General features: G+C 55.2%; 1 protein-coding gene across 2 annotated transcripts in view; it reads right to left on the reverse strand.

The window, feature by feature from the left end:
- The window catches only part of KCNC4 (potassium voltage-gated channel subfamily C member 4), an 83,624-nt gene that overhangs the window by 36,594 nt on the left and 30,090 nt on the right, over positions 1–16,940 (reverse strand). Inside the window, exon 4 of one of the 2 annotated variants that reach the window (XM_080648976.1) lies at positions 4,128–4,988. The exons of the other annotated variant lie outside the window; for it this stretch is intronic. Coding sequence (XP_080505102.1) covers positions 4,879–4,988 — 110 coding nt within the window. The 3' untranslated portion in view covers positions 4,128–4,878. Of the gene's footprint in view, positions 1–4,127; positions 4,989–16,940 lie in introns of those variants that run through there. 2 annotated transcript variants of the gene reach the window in all.

Genomic DNA, 16,940 nt, shown 5'->3' on the forward strand with positions numbered 1-16,940 from the left:
CCTGCAACCACGTGGGCATCTGGACCACAGCCTGATGAGCCACTTACCATTCTTTTTTTTTTTTTAAATATGTTTTTATTGATTTTTAGAGAGGAGGGAAGAGGGAAAGAGAGATAGAAACATCAATAATGAGAGAGAATCATTGATCAGCTGCCTCCTGCACGCCCCACACTGGGGATCGAGTCCACAATTTGGGCAGGTGCCCTGACCAGGAATGGAACCGTGACCTCCTGGTTCATAGGTCAATGCTCAACCACTGAGCCATGCCGGCCGGGCTCTTTTATTTATTTTTATTTTTTTGCTGTCACTGGAGACCCAGGAAGACTGAAAATTCTACTGTTCACTCATCTGCCACTTGCAAACCCGTTTTCCAAGTCTTCCTGCCCAGCAGGAGCCTGAACACTTTTATAAAGGAAACATTCTTCTGGGGACTTTCAAAGCGTAGGGGAGGCACAGGGTGAAGAGGTTCCAGGATAGCACCCGTACATGATGTTTTGATGTGGCAACTGCTTTTGTACTGTTTTCCTCTCTTCTTCTCTTCGATGCCGAGTCCCTTTTAGAGTCCCAACCTGCCTCATTTGTCCTAAGGGCAACACGACGTAGGGACTTTCTTCCCACTCATGCTCCCAGGACCAGTGGGGGAGCTTTCTCAAAGGGGAGGCAAAGCCCAGAGGGAAACAGATGTTGGGAAGTGGCCCCCACAAAGGAAGATCCCCCCAGTTCCCATCTCACTCAAAGCTTGGAGGAGTTTGGCTTTATGGAGACGGTGTTTTTCTGGCCTGTATGTACTTCCCAGGGTAGTCTTCCCACTGCACGAGCTGGGATTTTTTCTCTACGTGTAAAATTTGACCTGAAACTCTCAGGCTCCCACATGGAATGACCCCCTGTGACCAGGCTCCTTTACGTAAGGGCCACTTTAAACCCCAGAAACAACTGTGGGTCAGATGATGGCCCTGTTTGGAGCGACCCACATATTTCTGGGTGTCTGGCTGCCCGCGCTGTCCAGACCTGCTCCTACTTAGCCTCGGTAATCCTTGCTGGGTGAAGGACGCCAACATAAACATCAGTCACTCTGTCTCCGCAGCAGACATCTTAGATGGCCAGCGTGTGTCGGCCACGGGAAGTAAATAGCCCTAATATTAGCCCAGACGTGCAGACATGTCCCCCAGCAGGTGTGGGGAAGGGGCCCCTTAGGTTCTTAGGTATTTTTACAGCTTACCTCATGCACCCAACCCTCCCAGGCTGTCGCTAAGTGTATTTTGGTCCAGAACGGCAGTTATTACCGTAACTCTTACCTCAGCGATGAGCCAGCACTGGCCCTCAGGCCCCTGGGCTCAGGGTGGCCGGCTGTCCCCACAGCAGGCTGAGCAGCCCATGTCTCCTGACCCCACGCGTCCCCTCTGCCCCCAGGCAGCCAGTGATTCTGTCCCTCCACCAAAGTGTGCACATGCCTGATGCGGACAAGTGACCACACGGCCCCAGATCACGCTGTCACCAGTGAGCACTGACCGTGCCGGCAGTCACACTGCGCAGTGAGGCCGCGGCTGCGCACAGCGGGCTGGGTGGTTCACAGGGCTCCGTTCTCGGCGCGGGCTACATGGGGGCTCAGGGTCCACGCTCACAGGGTTGAGAGACAGGACATCCCCATCAGTAGTGCCGACAGTCCCCGATGTGCAGATAAGTGCTGTAGAAACGCTCTCCGGGGACCCGGGGGCCAGGCCAGGGAGGCAAGAAGGACATGGGACATGAGCGGGTCGGTGCAAACCCAGACCTGCTGAGGAGGGAGGAGAAGCTCCGGGAGAAGAATCCGGAAAGGCGGGTTGATGAGGTCGATGGAGACCAGGTCTGGCAGGCACACAGCTGTACTGCATAGAAGTTAGGGTTTCCCTTGGGCTCATGAGGGAGCCAGAGAAGGTTGTTAAAGAAACAGGCCTCAAAATAGAGGCTATCCCTGGCCAGTTGGCTCAGTGGATAGAGCATCAGACTGCGAACCAAAGGGTCCCGGGTTCGATTCCGGTCAGGGGCATGTACCCAGGATGCAGGCTCCTCCCCGGCCAGGCCCTGGTTGGGGCTCGTGCAGGAGGCAACCAATCGATGTGTTTCTCTCACATCGATGTTTCTCTCTGTCTCTCCCTCTCTCTTCTACTTTCTCTAAAAGTCAATGGAAAAATAACCTCAGGTGAGGATTAAAAGAAAAAAGAAAAGAAAAAAAATAAAGTGTTAAAAAAAATAGCCCTAACCGGTTTGGCTCAGTGGATAGAGCGTCAGCCTGCGGACTGAAAGGTCCCAGGTTCGATTCCAGTCAAGGGCATGTACCTTGGTTGCGGGCACATCCCCAGTGGGAGGTGTGCAGGAGGCAGCTGATTGATATTTCTCTCTCGTCGATGTTTCTCTCTATCCCTCACCCTTCCTCTCTGTAAAAAATCAATAAAATATATTTAAAAAAAAAAATAGAGGCTAGAGGCTGGGCTCCCTCCTGGCCGGAGCTTGATTCCCAGTAACAAGCATGGTACCTGCAGAACAACCCTAGGGTCGGGGCTGGGTGGGTGCGGAGGCAGACAACCAACTGCATAACACAGTATGCAGCAAGCACCACATAATTGCTCTCCCACCCGAAGTCTGTTCCTTTAAGCAACGTTTTCATACTTACTTACTATGTGGCATATACTATTCTTTTTTAAATAAAACAGTGTCAAAACCGGTGGAGACTTCTCATTTGAAAGATTTTAAAACAAGTTATGGAATTCTGTTTCCAGCTCTTTCTTAAGGTACAGATGTGGGAGATTTATTTTATTTTTTTTTTTAGATATATTTTATTGGTATTTCACAGAGAGGAAGGGAGAGGGATAGAGAGCTAGAAACATCGATGAGAGAGAAACATCGATCAGCTGCCTCCTGCACACCTCCCACTGGGGATGTGCCCGCAACCAAGGTACATGCCCTTGACCGGAATCGAACCCGGGACCCTTCAGTCCGCAGGCCGACGCTCTATCCACTGAGCCAAACCGGTTTCGGCAGATGTGGGAGATTTAAAGGCCTGACCAGCAGGGCTTTGGGCAAAACTGGGTAACAACGGAAACATCCCAACATCTGTTTTCAAGTGCGTGTTCCTTAGCACGAGTATATTTTTCTAAGAGACGACAAAGCATTTATCTGGAAGGGGCAGATTAAAAGTGTTCATTAAAACAATCTAATAGGCATTTGTCCTCACAGCGGAGGGCAATAAAGACGGAACATTTGTCTTCCTAGGGGAAGCCTGGGATTGCTCTGTGAGTTGGTGACTGTCTTAAGAACTTGCCATGAGACCGTAAAGAAGGACATCTCACCCTTTGCCACAGCAGGGAGGGACCTGGAGAGCGTTATGCTAAGTGAAATGAGCCAGTGGAGAAAGACAAGAACCATATGATCTCACTTACATGTGGAAACTAACAAACAAAATAGAAACAGACTCGTATATACAGAGAACAGACTGACAGCTGTCGGGGAGGTGGGGGGGGTGGGGAGGGGGGCGTGGGGAGGCTGGGTGAAAAAAGGTGAAGGAATTAAGAAAAAAAAAAAACCCACAAAACACTCATAAACACGGACAACAGTATGGTGATTACCAGAGGGAAAGGGGTGGGGAGGTAGAAGAAGGGACAGATGGGATAAATGGTGATGGAAGGTGAACACACGATATAATATACAGGTGATGTCTCATAGAACGGAACACCTGAAGCCTAGGAATTTTATTAACCGATGTCACCCCAATAAATTCAATAAAAATAAAAATTAAAAAAATAAAGGTTTGGAGACTTTGCAAAATTCACCTCCCCCCAAAAAAGAACTTGCGTGAGAAAAGTGGGAGCCTCTCTGCACGTGGAGGCGGCAGGAGTCAGGGCGTGGGCGCCAGCCTTGGTCTGCTGTGGCGCTCCTCGACGCCCTTGACCTCCCCGACGGGTCCTTGAGGAGGAGAGGTCCAGCGCATAACTAACCCGCCACCCGTGAGCGGCTGTGCAGAGGCTGAGCCTCCTGCCGACCCATGACGCCCACCCCTGCTGAGCAGCGTGACTCCAGGTGGGCGTGGGTTTCAGCCGGGGGTGGGGGGGTGGGGGGGGGCATGTGGGAGGCGTTCCTGGACAAGATGAGCTGGGGGGCGGGAGCTGGAGGCTGGCAGCGGCGGAGGCTCAGGGCTGGGGAGCTGGCTTTGCATGAAGCTATGATTTGCTCCGGCTCTTTGGAGGATTTGCCACTTCTGCTCCAAGCCCCTTCCAAGAGTGACATCCACAAGGCCTGTCCATTTCATTCAGAAGGAACGGAATTGCTGTTTTGTTCAAATCCCGTTTTAAGAATTTTTGCACGGTCCTCATCAAAGTAGTATAACATGGGCTGGAGGAGGAGGGATGAGTGGTTTTGTGTGTGTCTTCTCATTGTCCAATAAACATACACACATTGCACGACGTTTAGAAAGTGCAGAAGAGGATAAGCAGAAGACAAAGACCCTTCATAGATCTCAGGACCCGTGTCTCTGGTGAGGACAGCTGCAGGTAAACCTTAGCTGACCTAGTGCCTGACGCTGTGGGTGTCCAGTGACAGTTTGGGGCAGCAGGGTTCTCTGCAAAGAGCTTGGGGTGATGTGAAGAAGAGTGGGCAAAAGAACCCTGGCCTTCACCCGCCAGCTCCCCGCGCGACCGAGATTCGGGCTCTCTCTGGGCCTCCGTTTATGTTCTGTGAAGCTCGAGGGTCGGGCTAAACGCTCTCTAAGAGCTCCTTGGGGGTCGTATCCCTCTGAGTCTATGGACGGACAGACCTGAGCACTCCTCTGGCTCCATCTCTTGTTAGCTTAGCAACGCTAGGTGGGTCACATGGCCTTTGGAGCCTCAGAATTGTCATCTCAGCTGCCTAGCGGATCCGGCGCACGGGGAGTGTTGGTTGAATGAATAGGAAGGTGGGGTCCACACCACCCGTCTCGGCTGCCTCCCGGATGACAGCAAGGACGAAACGAAACAGCCCTGCAGGAAAGAGCGTGTCACTGTAATTCCGTGGCTCCAGGACTAGGCTGACCTGGGCCCCCCGCCCCCCACAGAGCTTGTGTTCTAGGTGTTTGTCAGGACTGGCTTCTGCTACAGAACGGCCCTGCCGCCTTCCACCCCAGGCAGCTCCCCGGCAGCGTCTTGGATGGCCAAAGCCCTTGGGCGAAGGAACGGGCAGAGAACCAGCCAGTTCTCCGGCAGGTGTGAGGAAGACAGTCCACCCCTCCCTGGACCAAGTTCCAGACGCGGCGTCCTCCATCCCTCAGCTGACCCCTCTGGGGACACCAGGGACGTCTGCCATCCTCGGCCTTCAGGAGGGGGAGCGTGGCCATCCAGGGAGCTCCTGGCTTCCCATTGGCCCAGAGATCTACCTGGGCCGCTGTTTCTCAACAGGAAGTTCGGTTGCCCTGGCACTCAATCTCCATGGCAACCCTTGCTTCTGAGACACTGAGTAGAAACTGCTGGTGTGGGGAGGCCAGTAGCAGAATACTGATTTGCCCGGTGTCTGTAACGACAGCGGCATCTCAGTACCTTTCCAGATACCCAACGAGCTAAAAATACCCCCGGCTCTGCCTAGGGCCCTCCGGCCGGGCTAAGCATCTTCAAGTGCATCTGGCTGACAATGACCTGCGCGTGTTAGTTATCTCCCTCAGCTTGGGCTCGGGGAACTTGGAGTAGGGCGCTGCATGTAAAATCACAGAGCGCAGGTGTGGCGTGGGGAGTAATATGTTGGAGAGAAGGTGGGGAAGTGAGGAGGCCCGCTTGAGAGGAAACGGAGAGGTTCCGGGGGGGGGGGCGGGGGGGCGGGGGGACAGTGAGCAGCGAGCACACTGAACCCTGACTCCCTGCAGGACTCAAGCGAACGTGGTCCAGCTCCGATGACCGGCATCTGCTCATTTACTCACTCAACATACGTAGCTTGAGTCCCGCTCTGTTCCCGGCTGTGCCAGGCACCGGGGTGACGGGTGTGAAAAAGAGGGCACGTATGTTCTTTGCTCTCACCAGAGTCTACGGAATGTTTGAAATCGGCGTTATTTCTGAACGTGCGGGCATCCCGGGTATGCGGCAGGATGTCTCCTTTGCTAGGCAGTGAGTCTCTCAAGCTTGGCGGAGCTTCAGCACATAGTAGGTGATGAGCTAATACGGCAGGGACTGGGGCAGGATGGAGGTGAATGGTGTGGCTGTTGCCGCTGTGGCCTGTGCTACCCCGAGACAGCGGGCCTCTCTGTGGGCCTCCCCGGGGCTCCAGCCAGCCCGGCAAAGGCCGCGCTCAGGCTGTGAGGTACTGTATTCGGCATAGAAGCGTCTACCGCTCCACTGACACCTGTTCAGGGAGCTCAGTATAAAGTGACAGGTTGAATGAATTCCTAGTCCCCTTGGCAGGATGGACAGACAGCCCTCCCCCACCCGTCTCCTTCCCGTAATCCTGCACATGTCCTTCAATTAATTCTGCATTTCCCAGAGCAGGAAGCTGTGCGGTGTAGAACAAGCAGTCCCTGCCAGGCTGCTCACAGAGCAGGTGTCCCACACTCAGATGGAAGTGACACGGCTCTTTGGGACTGTTCTGGGATGTATGCAGGCACAGGAGGGTCCCACGAATGAGGCACCAGGTGGAGGGGGCCGTCGTGACCCGACCACCCTCCTAAGCCTCAGGGGGTCAGATCCTGCAGCTGAGTGGCTGGCTTGGAACAGAGAGAAGGGCTTGGGCTCCTGGACACACCCCAAGTCCTTCGGGCTGGCTGGCTGGGATGGGAATGGTTCCATGCAACCCAATCCTTCTTTTCCATAAAGCGGATATGCCCAGTCGGGGCACCCACTGCCCCAGGGGGCCCATCGCTCTGCTTCTGGCTCCTTCCTGCAACTCTGTGGGCAAAACAATGGCACCTCCGTCTTCCCTGTGTCCTCTTTCGAGGGGGGCAGGTGCAGGCCTGTGAAGGTTTTCCTTTCCCCGCCGGCTGGAGGAAGGATGTGGCTGTGGGGATGATCTGTAACTGATCACCTGTCCTTACTGCACCGCCCTGCGGGAGGCAGGGGCCTGCAGACCCCAGGCCTGGCATGGACCCTTTGGGGGGCACTGGGAGCATCTGCTCTTGGACCAGGACCTCACTGGCCGGGCGCTGGACGCATCCAAGGCTTCACCTGAGATGCTTCTTACACCTTAGCTATGGCTAGCCCTGCAGGCCCTGCACCCACCTCACCAGGCTCTCAGGAAGACGCATCAAAATCATAGACATTCAGGCCTTGGCCGGGGAGCTCACTTGGTTAGAGTATCATCCCAATGTGCCAAGGTTGCGGGTTCGATCCCTGGTCAGGGCACGTACAAGAAGCAACCAATGAAAGCATAAATGAGTGGAACAACAAGCTGATGTTTCTCTCTATCTCTATCTTCCTCTCTCTCTTTCTCAAGTCGATTTTAAAAAAAGATAATGGTATTCAAATGCTTTGAACAATAACAAACACATGTGCGGAATTGATTCAACACCTACGTTGCTTGGCACAGAGCGGGATGATGTGACAGAGACAGAAGGGGCGGCCTCTACCCCCGGGAAGCTTGTATCCTCAGGGTTGACCTCTCCGGTCCGCAAGCAATGCGGCCTCTCCGATGGCGGGCTGCTGTTTAGGGAAGGCAGGAACAAGGCCCACACTGCGATGAGCCGAGGACCACAGACAGATCATAATTAAGTGCCTTCTGTTTACTAAATGCCACAGGAGAGTGGGAGGGGAGGAAGGGCCCGACGTGTGGAGGAGGTGCTGTGGAGGAAGCCCGTTTAGGCTGCGCTGCACCGGAGGACGGTGAAGACAGTGGTCACTCCAGAGCTGGCGAGAGGATGGGTGTGGAGGGTGAGGGGCCCCAGTGTGGGTGCTAGGAGGGAAGACAGCCTGCCCGAGGCAGTGGGGGATAAGACTGTAAACATCGGTCTGGGCTCCGAGGTCAGGTCTGTCACTTAGCAGTAGTTTGCCCTGGACACGCTCAGTCAGCAAAGCTGACAACAGTACCGCCCTGAAACGGCCCGGGGGAAGGTCGTGTTGGATCCAGGCGGGGCTTCTGCAACTCCCCAGGTGCCTGATCCGCCGAGATAACGTCTACGTCTCCGTCTCCGAACCTCGGATGTCTCCTCTTCAGAGAGGGGGTTACACCTCCTCCAGAGGGTGGGGTTAGGTTAAATGAGCTGATGTCCGGTGGGGTTAGGTTAAATGAGCTGATGTCCGTGAAATATGGGCCCAGAGGAGATGCCCAGGGGGTGTGATAAGCCAGGCCCTCTTAGGGAAGTGGGAGCATTGGGAGGATTTGCGCCAAGAGGCAGGGTCTGCCCTGAACCCTCTATTCTCTCTCCCTCTGACCCAGGAACCACGTTTCTGAGTGCTCCCGTATCAGGAGGGAGAGCCCAGTGGGAGCACACCCTCCTGGAAAACCGGCTAACCAGTTCCCCGGAGTCACCCAGGGCAGCCACAGCCCTGAGGGGGGGACTTACATCCCTTGAACCCAATCACCCATCTAACGGCCATGACCGAGGCAAGGCAGGGACTCGGAGAGGGCTCCCTCTAGCAGCCTGGATGGACGATCAACCTCATTTCTTCGTTGGAAAGAAAAAGAAATCACTTTAGTGGATTCATTTTCTTGCGGGCACACTGCGTCACAGAGTCTGCCCATCCGCCTCCGGCCGAGGCCTGGAGGGTAAACAGATGCACTCAGGCTGCCAGGGCCACTGGGCCCCTATATGAAGAGTGGGGGCGGGGGACCCAGGGCCTCCCCCACCCCTGGAGCAACCAGACAGCTCAGCATCATGGGCGTGGTCTCACCATAGGGGGACCCCTCCTGGAACCCACGTGGTCAGGTATGCAACATGGCATGAGCAAGGACCCTGGGCCGAGGACAGAAATACTGCCCTCGAATCTCCTTCACAGATGAACTGAGCGGCCGGCGAGGGCCTTCACTTTTCATTGCATTTCTTTGCCTGCACGATGGCACGGGGCCCTCCCAGGCTCGTCCATCAGGGTTGATGGGAAGACCATTGGGTTGGTGTCGCCCTCCTAGCCTCTTACAGATAATCACGAATGAGCGAATCATTGAAGGGCCTCCTCTCTTGGGCAAATAAGCTCAGTCCTGCCCTCCAATCAAATTCAAGTCCCGCCTCCCTTTCTGCTGCACATTTTTAGTCCGTAGCCTGTGGCGCTTGAAGCCGCCTGAATGGACAGGCACTCCCCTTGCCCCCTGGAGGTAAGCAGTGGCCACACCAGATACCTGGCTCTGGCTCTGTTTGCCTCCTGCCCACCCCCACCCCCGCCTGCTGTGTGGCCCTGGTCCACCTGCCCCGTGAGCCAGGCTGGAGCACCCGCCCAGCCTGCAGGTGAGGCCAGTGCACCCCGAAATCCAGGGGCTCGGCTGCAGAAACGCCACCGGCTCCGGCCTGCGGGCTCGGCGGAGTGTCCCTGCCCAGCCTCTCTCTCCTCCCAGAGAAGCCCTGGCGGCTGTTGCCTGAGCACCCAGCATCTCAGGAGCGGGCTCACCTCCTCTTCTCCCTCAGGTGTGCTGGGCGCCGCTAGGCATCTGGCTCGGAGCACGTGGGCGTGTGATAAGTGGGGTGACTGTGAATGAAGGAATGAATGAGTCACTGCGCTGAAGGCCTCACAAATCATTTGTCCCCTGGGGATATGGTTGTCCTCCAGAGGTGGAATCTCCACCACGCTGAAGGTCCCCCTCCTTCGTGTGCCAACCATGTGGGCCTAGCTCTCCAGAAGGGGTAGTTCCGTCACATTCCCTGGGCATTTCCAACCCCCCAATGGCTCAGGCTTGTGCAGGGGCGCCCAACGTGGCACAGAAATTATTCTGAGAAACTCACAGCCGGGCCTTCCACAAATAGCGAAGCAGAGGAGGAGGATCCTGGTTTTCTATCTGCCTTCCTGTCTTCCCCGCTGCCATTGATTGGGGGAGTCACTCATTCACGGATTCCAACAGCTACTCAGCACTGGGCACTGGGAGGTGCACAGGGACCCTGTGAGCTGTGCCCAGGGCCTTGCAGCCAGGAGGGAGTTAGTGGGCAAACCAGTAGCACCAGCAAAGGGAGGCCTGGATGCCCCCGGGACACATGGAGGAGGGACCCTCCCCCCGAGGGTGTGGCTGGGAAGGACTTCTGGGTGGAGGCCAGGCTGGAGCTGACTGGAGTGGGCCTTAGCCAGTGAATGAGGGCGCGGGGAGGGGGGCGGTCAGGGCAGGAGGCTCTGTGTCTGGGAGCCATCTGGAAAACGGTGTTACCTTGGGAGGAAACAGCGATGGCCCATCCTTCGCAGCAACGGATTCCTGCTCAGGACTGGATTTCTCATTCCCCGGGTGGCCGGGAGAGTGTGGCTTTGGACTCAAAGTGTGACCCGAGTTCCAAACGTGACTGCCGCTCGTCACCTATAAACTTGAGCAAGTCATTGAGTTTCTGGAAACGTCACAGGGTTGTTGAGTGAATTAAACGAGAGGTCATTTGGACAGGGCCGAGCTCAAAGCCAGCAAAACACGTCCCTGCACCATTATTCACAAGAGCCGAAGCCTGGGTTGAAAGCAACCCGAGTGCTCATCAACAGAGGAACGCACAGACACAATGATATACGGACAGCAGTCCCTTTGCCAATTTGCTTTCCCCGTCTCAGTTCTGTGCGGTCAACAGAGGTCTGACAATATTAAGTGGAAAATTCCAGGAATAAATCATTCATAAGTTTTCAACGGCATACTTTCTGAGTGGCGTGATGAAATCTCGTGCCATCCTGCCCGGGATGGGAATGCTTTCTTTGTCCAGAGCCTCCGTGTTGTACACGCGCCCCGCCCGTCAGTCACTCAGCAGCTATCTGGGTTATCAGGTGGACTGTCCAGGTCCCACCGTGCTTGCGCTCAAGTGACCCCGTTTTACTTAAATGGCCCAATGCCATTCCTGTAACTTCTATTACAGTGTATTGTTATAATTCTTGTGTTTTATTATTATTTTTTAAAATATATTTTTATTGATTTCAGAGAGGAAGGGAAAGGGAGAGAGAGATAGAAACATCCTATATAATAAAGAGGTGATATGCAAATTGACCGTCACGCCCTCTCAAGATGGATGCCTACAACCAGACTGGTAGGGGGGTTAGTGAGGGACAACCAAACGACTGAACAAGCAGGCTGCGTGGGGTGACCAGGCTGGCAGGGGGGGCAGTTGGGGGTGACCAGGCCAGCAGGGGGGGCAGTTAGGGGTAACCAGGCAGGCAGGCAGGTGAGTGATTAGGAGCCAGCAGTCCAGGATTGTGAGAGGTATGTCCGACTGCTGGTTTAGGATCAGGCCTAAACTGGCAGTTGGACATCCCCCAAGGGGTCCTGGATTGGAGAGGGTGCAAGCTGGGCTGAGGGGACCCGCCCCCATCATGAATTTCATGCACCGGGCCTCTAGTCAATGATAAGGGAGAATCATTGATTAGCTGCCTACTGCACGCCCCCTACTGGGCATCTAGCCTGCAACCCGGACATGAGCCCTTGACTGGAATTGAACCCAGGACGCTTTAGTCCACACAGGCCAACACTCTATCCACTGAGCCAACCCATCTAGGGCTGTTCTGTTTTATTATTAGTTACCGTTGTTAATCTCTTGCTGAGCCTAATTTATACATTAAGCCTAGAATAAATATGTGCATATAGGAAAAAACACAGTACATATAGGGCTTGGTATTTTCCTCCGTTTCAGCTGTCTCTTGGAGGTCTTGGAACATATCTCCCGTGGGTATGTATGCACGATGGAATAGTTTCCAGCCTTACAAAGGGAGGAAATTCTGACATGCTGCAATATGGATGAATTTTGAGGACATTATGTTAAGCAACACAAGCCAGTCACAAAAGAACAAATACGGCATGATTCCACTTACACAAGGTACCAACTGTCACCTCATTCACAGAGACAGGAAGTAGAAGGTGGCCGCCGGGACCGGGCTGGGGGGCTGGGAGGGGAGGATGGGGGGCTGTTGCTTAATAGGCCCGTGTCTCATTTTCACGAGATGAAAGTTATGAGGATCAATGGCGGGGTGATTCCACACCCATGCGAATGTGCTTAGTGCCACAGAGCTGTACACTTATGAATAGGAAATGTCATTCTGTGTCTTTTACAATAAAAAAGTTGCTTTTATTCTCCCTCTTCCGCAGCAGAATCTCTACCAAGGTTTCTCCTCTTTGCAGGGAGCATGGGCAAGGGGACAAGTGTGACACTTCTAGAAGGTCACCGCCCTGCGTTGGCTGCCTCATTACCGGCACTGGCCTCTCAGAGGGGGCACTGATGAGTCCAGGTTCTAGCCAGGCCTCGGGGTCCATATCTCAGGCTCACGGAGGGAAGCTGCTATAGGCTGGGGTTGGGCAGAGGGAGGAGAGTGGATTAGCATTCACGGATGTCCACTGTGCGCCCGGCAAAGTGCTCAGCAGGTGCCAGGCATACAAATGACACACTCTGCCCTCCAGGAATTCGCAATCCACTTCCTCCCCTACCTGCCAGCAGCTTTTCCCGCGGTGGAGCCAGCAAGCGGGGCCGGGGGAAGAGGCGTGGTTTTGCAGTTGTCCACCTGGATTCAGGACCCGGAGACCTTCCGGGGCCCCCAGAGGACCTGGCTCCTGAGGCCAGGCCTGCTGCTGAGCTTCGACACGGCGGCCGTGCTGTGTCCGGACCTGCAGGAGCAGTGCCGAGGTCGGCAGGAGCCCGGGCCGGGGACGGTGAGGGAAGGGAGCTGGGAGGACCTCCCCTTGAGCTGACTGAAGGGACTTGCCTCGGCCAGCATCCTCTTGGGGTCACAGGCCCCCCAAATCGTGGAATCTTCATGGGGAACCACCCAAATAATTTGGGGTCCTAAAGAGAAGGTCTCATAGTTCCTACATCCCCACCGCCAGGCATATGGCAGAAAGGATCCCGCTACAAACTGTGGCTGGCAGGTCCCAAGGCCAAGCCAGTGCTTTTTATTCATTCAACAAACACTGGTTGAGTCCTTATTTAAATACAGGTCTGTTAATTATTCAGCGTCTGCTCTCAATCTGGACAGGAGACAGAGATCTGTCTAAGCATAATTTCCAAAAACTTAAAAGCATGAGTCTCATACAGATACAAAGATTTTATTGAACTCATTAACAAGAGAACCAACGAGATGATAAAGCTAGCTCAGAGAGCATTTAAGGAACTAGAATATAAAAGAAAGGCACATCAAAATACTTTTTCAAAAGTTAAGAGACAGCCCTAGCCAGTTTGGCTCAGTGGATAGAGCGTCAGCCTGAAGGGCCTGGGTTCAATTCTGATCAAGGGCACATGCCCCAGTTGCGGGCTCAATCCTCAGTAGGGGGCGTGCAAGAGGCTGCCAATCAATGATTCTCTCTCATCATTGATGTTTCTGCCTTTCTCTCCCTCTCCCTTCCTCTCTGAAATCAATAAAATTTATTTTACATAAATCAAAGTTAAGAGACAAATCTGATATACGTCCAATAAAACCGGGGTGATCTCTCCTACCGGACAGAAGCCGCCCGAATCCCCACCGGACGGAAATCCACAAGTTCACAGTAACCTCACCGCCGGAGCCTTCACTAATAATAGCCAATGACAAAGTCAAACCATGAACCCTGGCTGTCCAGTGGCTACAGAATGGGCACCGCGTGTACAATCCAGATTGTTCTAGAAGCCACACTGACAAGTAAAAACGAACAGGGACATTTATTTTAATGGGATATTTTATTTAACCCAACCTGTCCAAAATATTGTCATGTGGACATGTGGCATGCGCCACATCTCAAGTGCTCAATAGCCATATGGTGACAGCACAGTGCTGGGGAATGAACGAATCCTTGTGTAGGGCCATGACACAAAGCTTCCATATGACACCGAAGGCACAGACCATCATTCTCTAGGCCTTATCCACATTTCGGACCATTTCTGCTAACATAGCTACCCAGGTCCCCGTGGCCTAGTTGGCCGGGGTTCAGGACAGGTGAGTCCGAGTGGAAGGGCTCGTGCAAGGCAGTCAGGTGAGCACTAGTACAGCGAATGCTCTTGCACAGATGCGGCGAGGGCAGGCGTTCGGTGCGAAGGAAGACTGTGACCCAAGGCAGTTCGGTGCAGGCCTTCCAAGAGGGCTCCTGCTTGGGGGTGCGGGGAGGGAGGGCGGGGGCTGAGGCCTGAGAGACCAGCTGGCACATGATGGTCAAGGGTCTTGGAAAGCGATGGCGGCATCTCTGTTATCCAATAGGGAGCCCCGGAGGGGTTTCAGGAAAGGAGGGGCGTGGCCAGGCTTGTCTCTTAGGAAGACCCTCCAAGGAGCTTGGGGCCCTGTGGCTGGCCAGCCCCGCCAGGCTCCTACCCTCTCAGCGTCCAGTTGTGAATGGGGATGAGGCTGGCGTCACGGCTGGCAGCTAAAAATAAGTTTATAGGCCTCAAGTTACAGACGCGATGCCCAGATGCAGAGTGGAGAAAACACGGGGGCAAGGCGGCCTCTGAGGTCAAGACGGAGCGAAGATGACTTGTATGGGTGGGGGGTTTGGGAGCTGATACCCTGGCGCCTTTGGGGAGGTTAGCACAGGGTCAGAGAACTCTCGGCTTGGCAGGAACTCAGCCGCTGGCCAAGTGAGGCCAGAAAGAGCCCGTGCTTGGACAGCTCGGATCCCGCCATCTGGAGGAGATAAGAGCCGGCTTTGGTTTCTCTGTCCCTGCGCTTCTGAGAAGCTCCGAATACTTTAGGGCCTTGCCTGACCTGCTGGTCTCTCACTCCTGCAAGAGGCGGGTCAAACAGGGCAGGCAACGCCGAGTGCAAAGAACCAAGAACTGAATTTTCTGAACCCGCCCCCTCTTTGGTCCCCCACCTCATCCCTGTCCAAAAGGAGGAAGCTGACTTGCTTTACTTCTAGTTAGTCCTGCCCAACATGCACAGAACAGCTGCTGCAGGCCCAGAGGAGGGGGCAGGACACTGTGGGAAGGAGAGACTGCGGGATGGCTCTTCAGCCATCCCTCTGGTGGTGGGTGCACACATGTGCAAAGGGGCCGAGCATAACCCTGGTGATGGGTGCACGTGTGTGCAAAGGGGCCGAGCATCCCCTTGGTGATGGGTGTACACATGTGCAAAGGGGCCGAGCATCCCCCTGGTGATGGGTGCATGCATGTGCAAAGGGGCCGAGCATCCCCCTGGTGATGGGTGCACGTGTGTGCAAAGGGGCCGAGCATCCCCCTGGTGATGGGTGCATGCATGTGCAAAGGGGCCGAGCATCCCCCTGGTGATGGGTGCACGTGTGTGCAAAGGGGCTGAGCATCCCCCTGGTGATGGGTGCACATGTGTGCAAAGGGGCCGAGCATCCCCCTGGTGATGAGTGCACGTGTGTGCAAAGGGGCCGAGCATCCCCCTGGTGATGAGTGCACGTGTGTGCAAAGGGGCCGAGCATCCCCCTGGTGATGGGTGCACGTGTGTGCAAAGGGGCCGAGCATCCCCCTGGTGATGGGTGCACATGTGTGCAAAGGGGCCGAGCATCCCCCTGGTGATGGGTGCACACATGTGCAAAGGGGCCGAGGAGGCTCCCTCCGCTTCCTTGTGGCTGTTGCGTTTCTAAGCGGCCAGCCTGGGAAGGCAGGTGACTCTGGGCCCTGTTCCCACGTGAGGTTATGTAATCACCACGTTCAGGACCAATCACCCAGTCAAAACAGCCAAACAGATCTGATTTCCGTGGAGATGAGACTTCCCCCTCGCTTTCCGCCATGAGCCCATCACCAGCTGGGGCACCGTGAGAACGTCCCCTGATGAGAGCAGGCCCAGAGCGGCAGAGGGAACCGAGCTGGAGCGTGGGGCAGGGCCCGGGCCTGCAGGTCCCCAGCCTCATGGGGGGACATGAGCTCCACAAAACGGCAGATGCGTGGTCCAGGCACAACCAGTCCAACGTAGCCGGGTTCCAGAGACCAGAGGTGGACGTGGCTGCCTGTCCCCACAGCGAGACCTAGTGCTCACTCGATGCCCTCTCCCGTCCTCCACCAGACCCACCCTCAGCCCGGCCCCTCCCGGGGAGGCTGCAGAAGGACCCGAGTTCCTTCTCTCTCCAGGTTAGGGCTCCGCAAAGGCCCCTACCTGCCCGTGGCCAGGCTCCGGAGCAGCTGCCAGGGACCATTCCCTCTACCCTCCCAGCCTGTGCTGGCCCAACCCCAACGTCTAGATAACAGCTCTTCGTAGTGGAGTGGGGTGGGACGGGCACACAATCCTTGGAGTATGATGAGAGGGCTGGATCTTGTCACTAGAAGATGTCTATCCACAAACACCCACATACGACTTTGGCTGAAATTTTAGGGGTTTCGTGGGCCCCAAGAGTCAGTGAATTCTCTTTGCAACCCAGGAGTCTCCCTGGAGGCCTAGTTGGGGAAAGGGAGGAAGAGGGAGGAAGAGCGTGCTATGTATGGAGCAAAGAGGTGGTGTTGCTGGTGGTCAGGGACGGAGGCAGTGCATGGCAGAGCCTCAGGTGGCATGGGCACCTGCCAGGGCGAAGTTTGCTGGCATCGAGTGTGGTCAGCAAAAGGCCTGGGAACCCTGGGGGGAGGGGGGCTGGGAGAGGCAGGGCCTTTGGGGACGGGGGTTTTTTGTTCTAATACGGGAGGTGACAGTCCGTCAACCGCTCAGATTCCTGTCTCCGTTTGGAAAGTGGATTAAGATCCCTTCCCCTGAATCAGCAGCGGCCACAGTTAGAACAAAAACCCGAGTGGTCTTGGTTTCAAAGTAACCAAAGCTTCCCCCGGCCAAGGATGGGGCGGCGTCAGGCTAATCCAGCCGCGGACCAGCCTGTTAAAAATAATGGTTACGTAAAGAAAGCGCCCTCAGAAAAAGCGCCGGCTGGGCTGGCTGGGCTGGAAGGGCTCCCGCTCTGCCCAGCCTCTGCGGGGAGCAGCCCGCTCCTGCCTGGAACTGCGCCCCCAGTTCTGTTCACTC

This window comes from Plecotus auritus, assembly GCF_963455305.1.
Source record: "Plecotus auritus genome assembly, chromosome: 12".
Classification (NCBI taxonomy): domain Eukaryota; kingdom Metazoa; phylum Chordata; class Mammalia; order Chiroptera; family Vespertilionidae; genus Plecotus; species Plecotus auritus.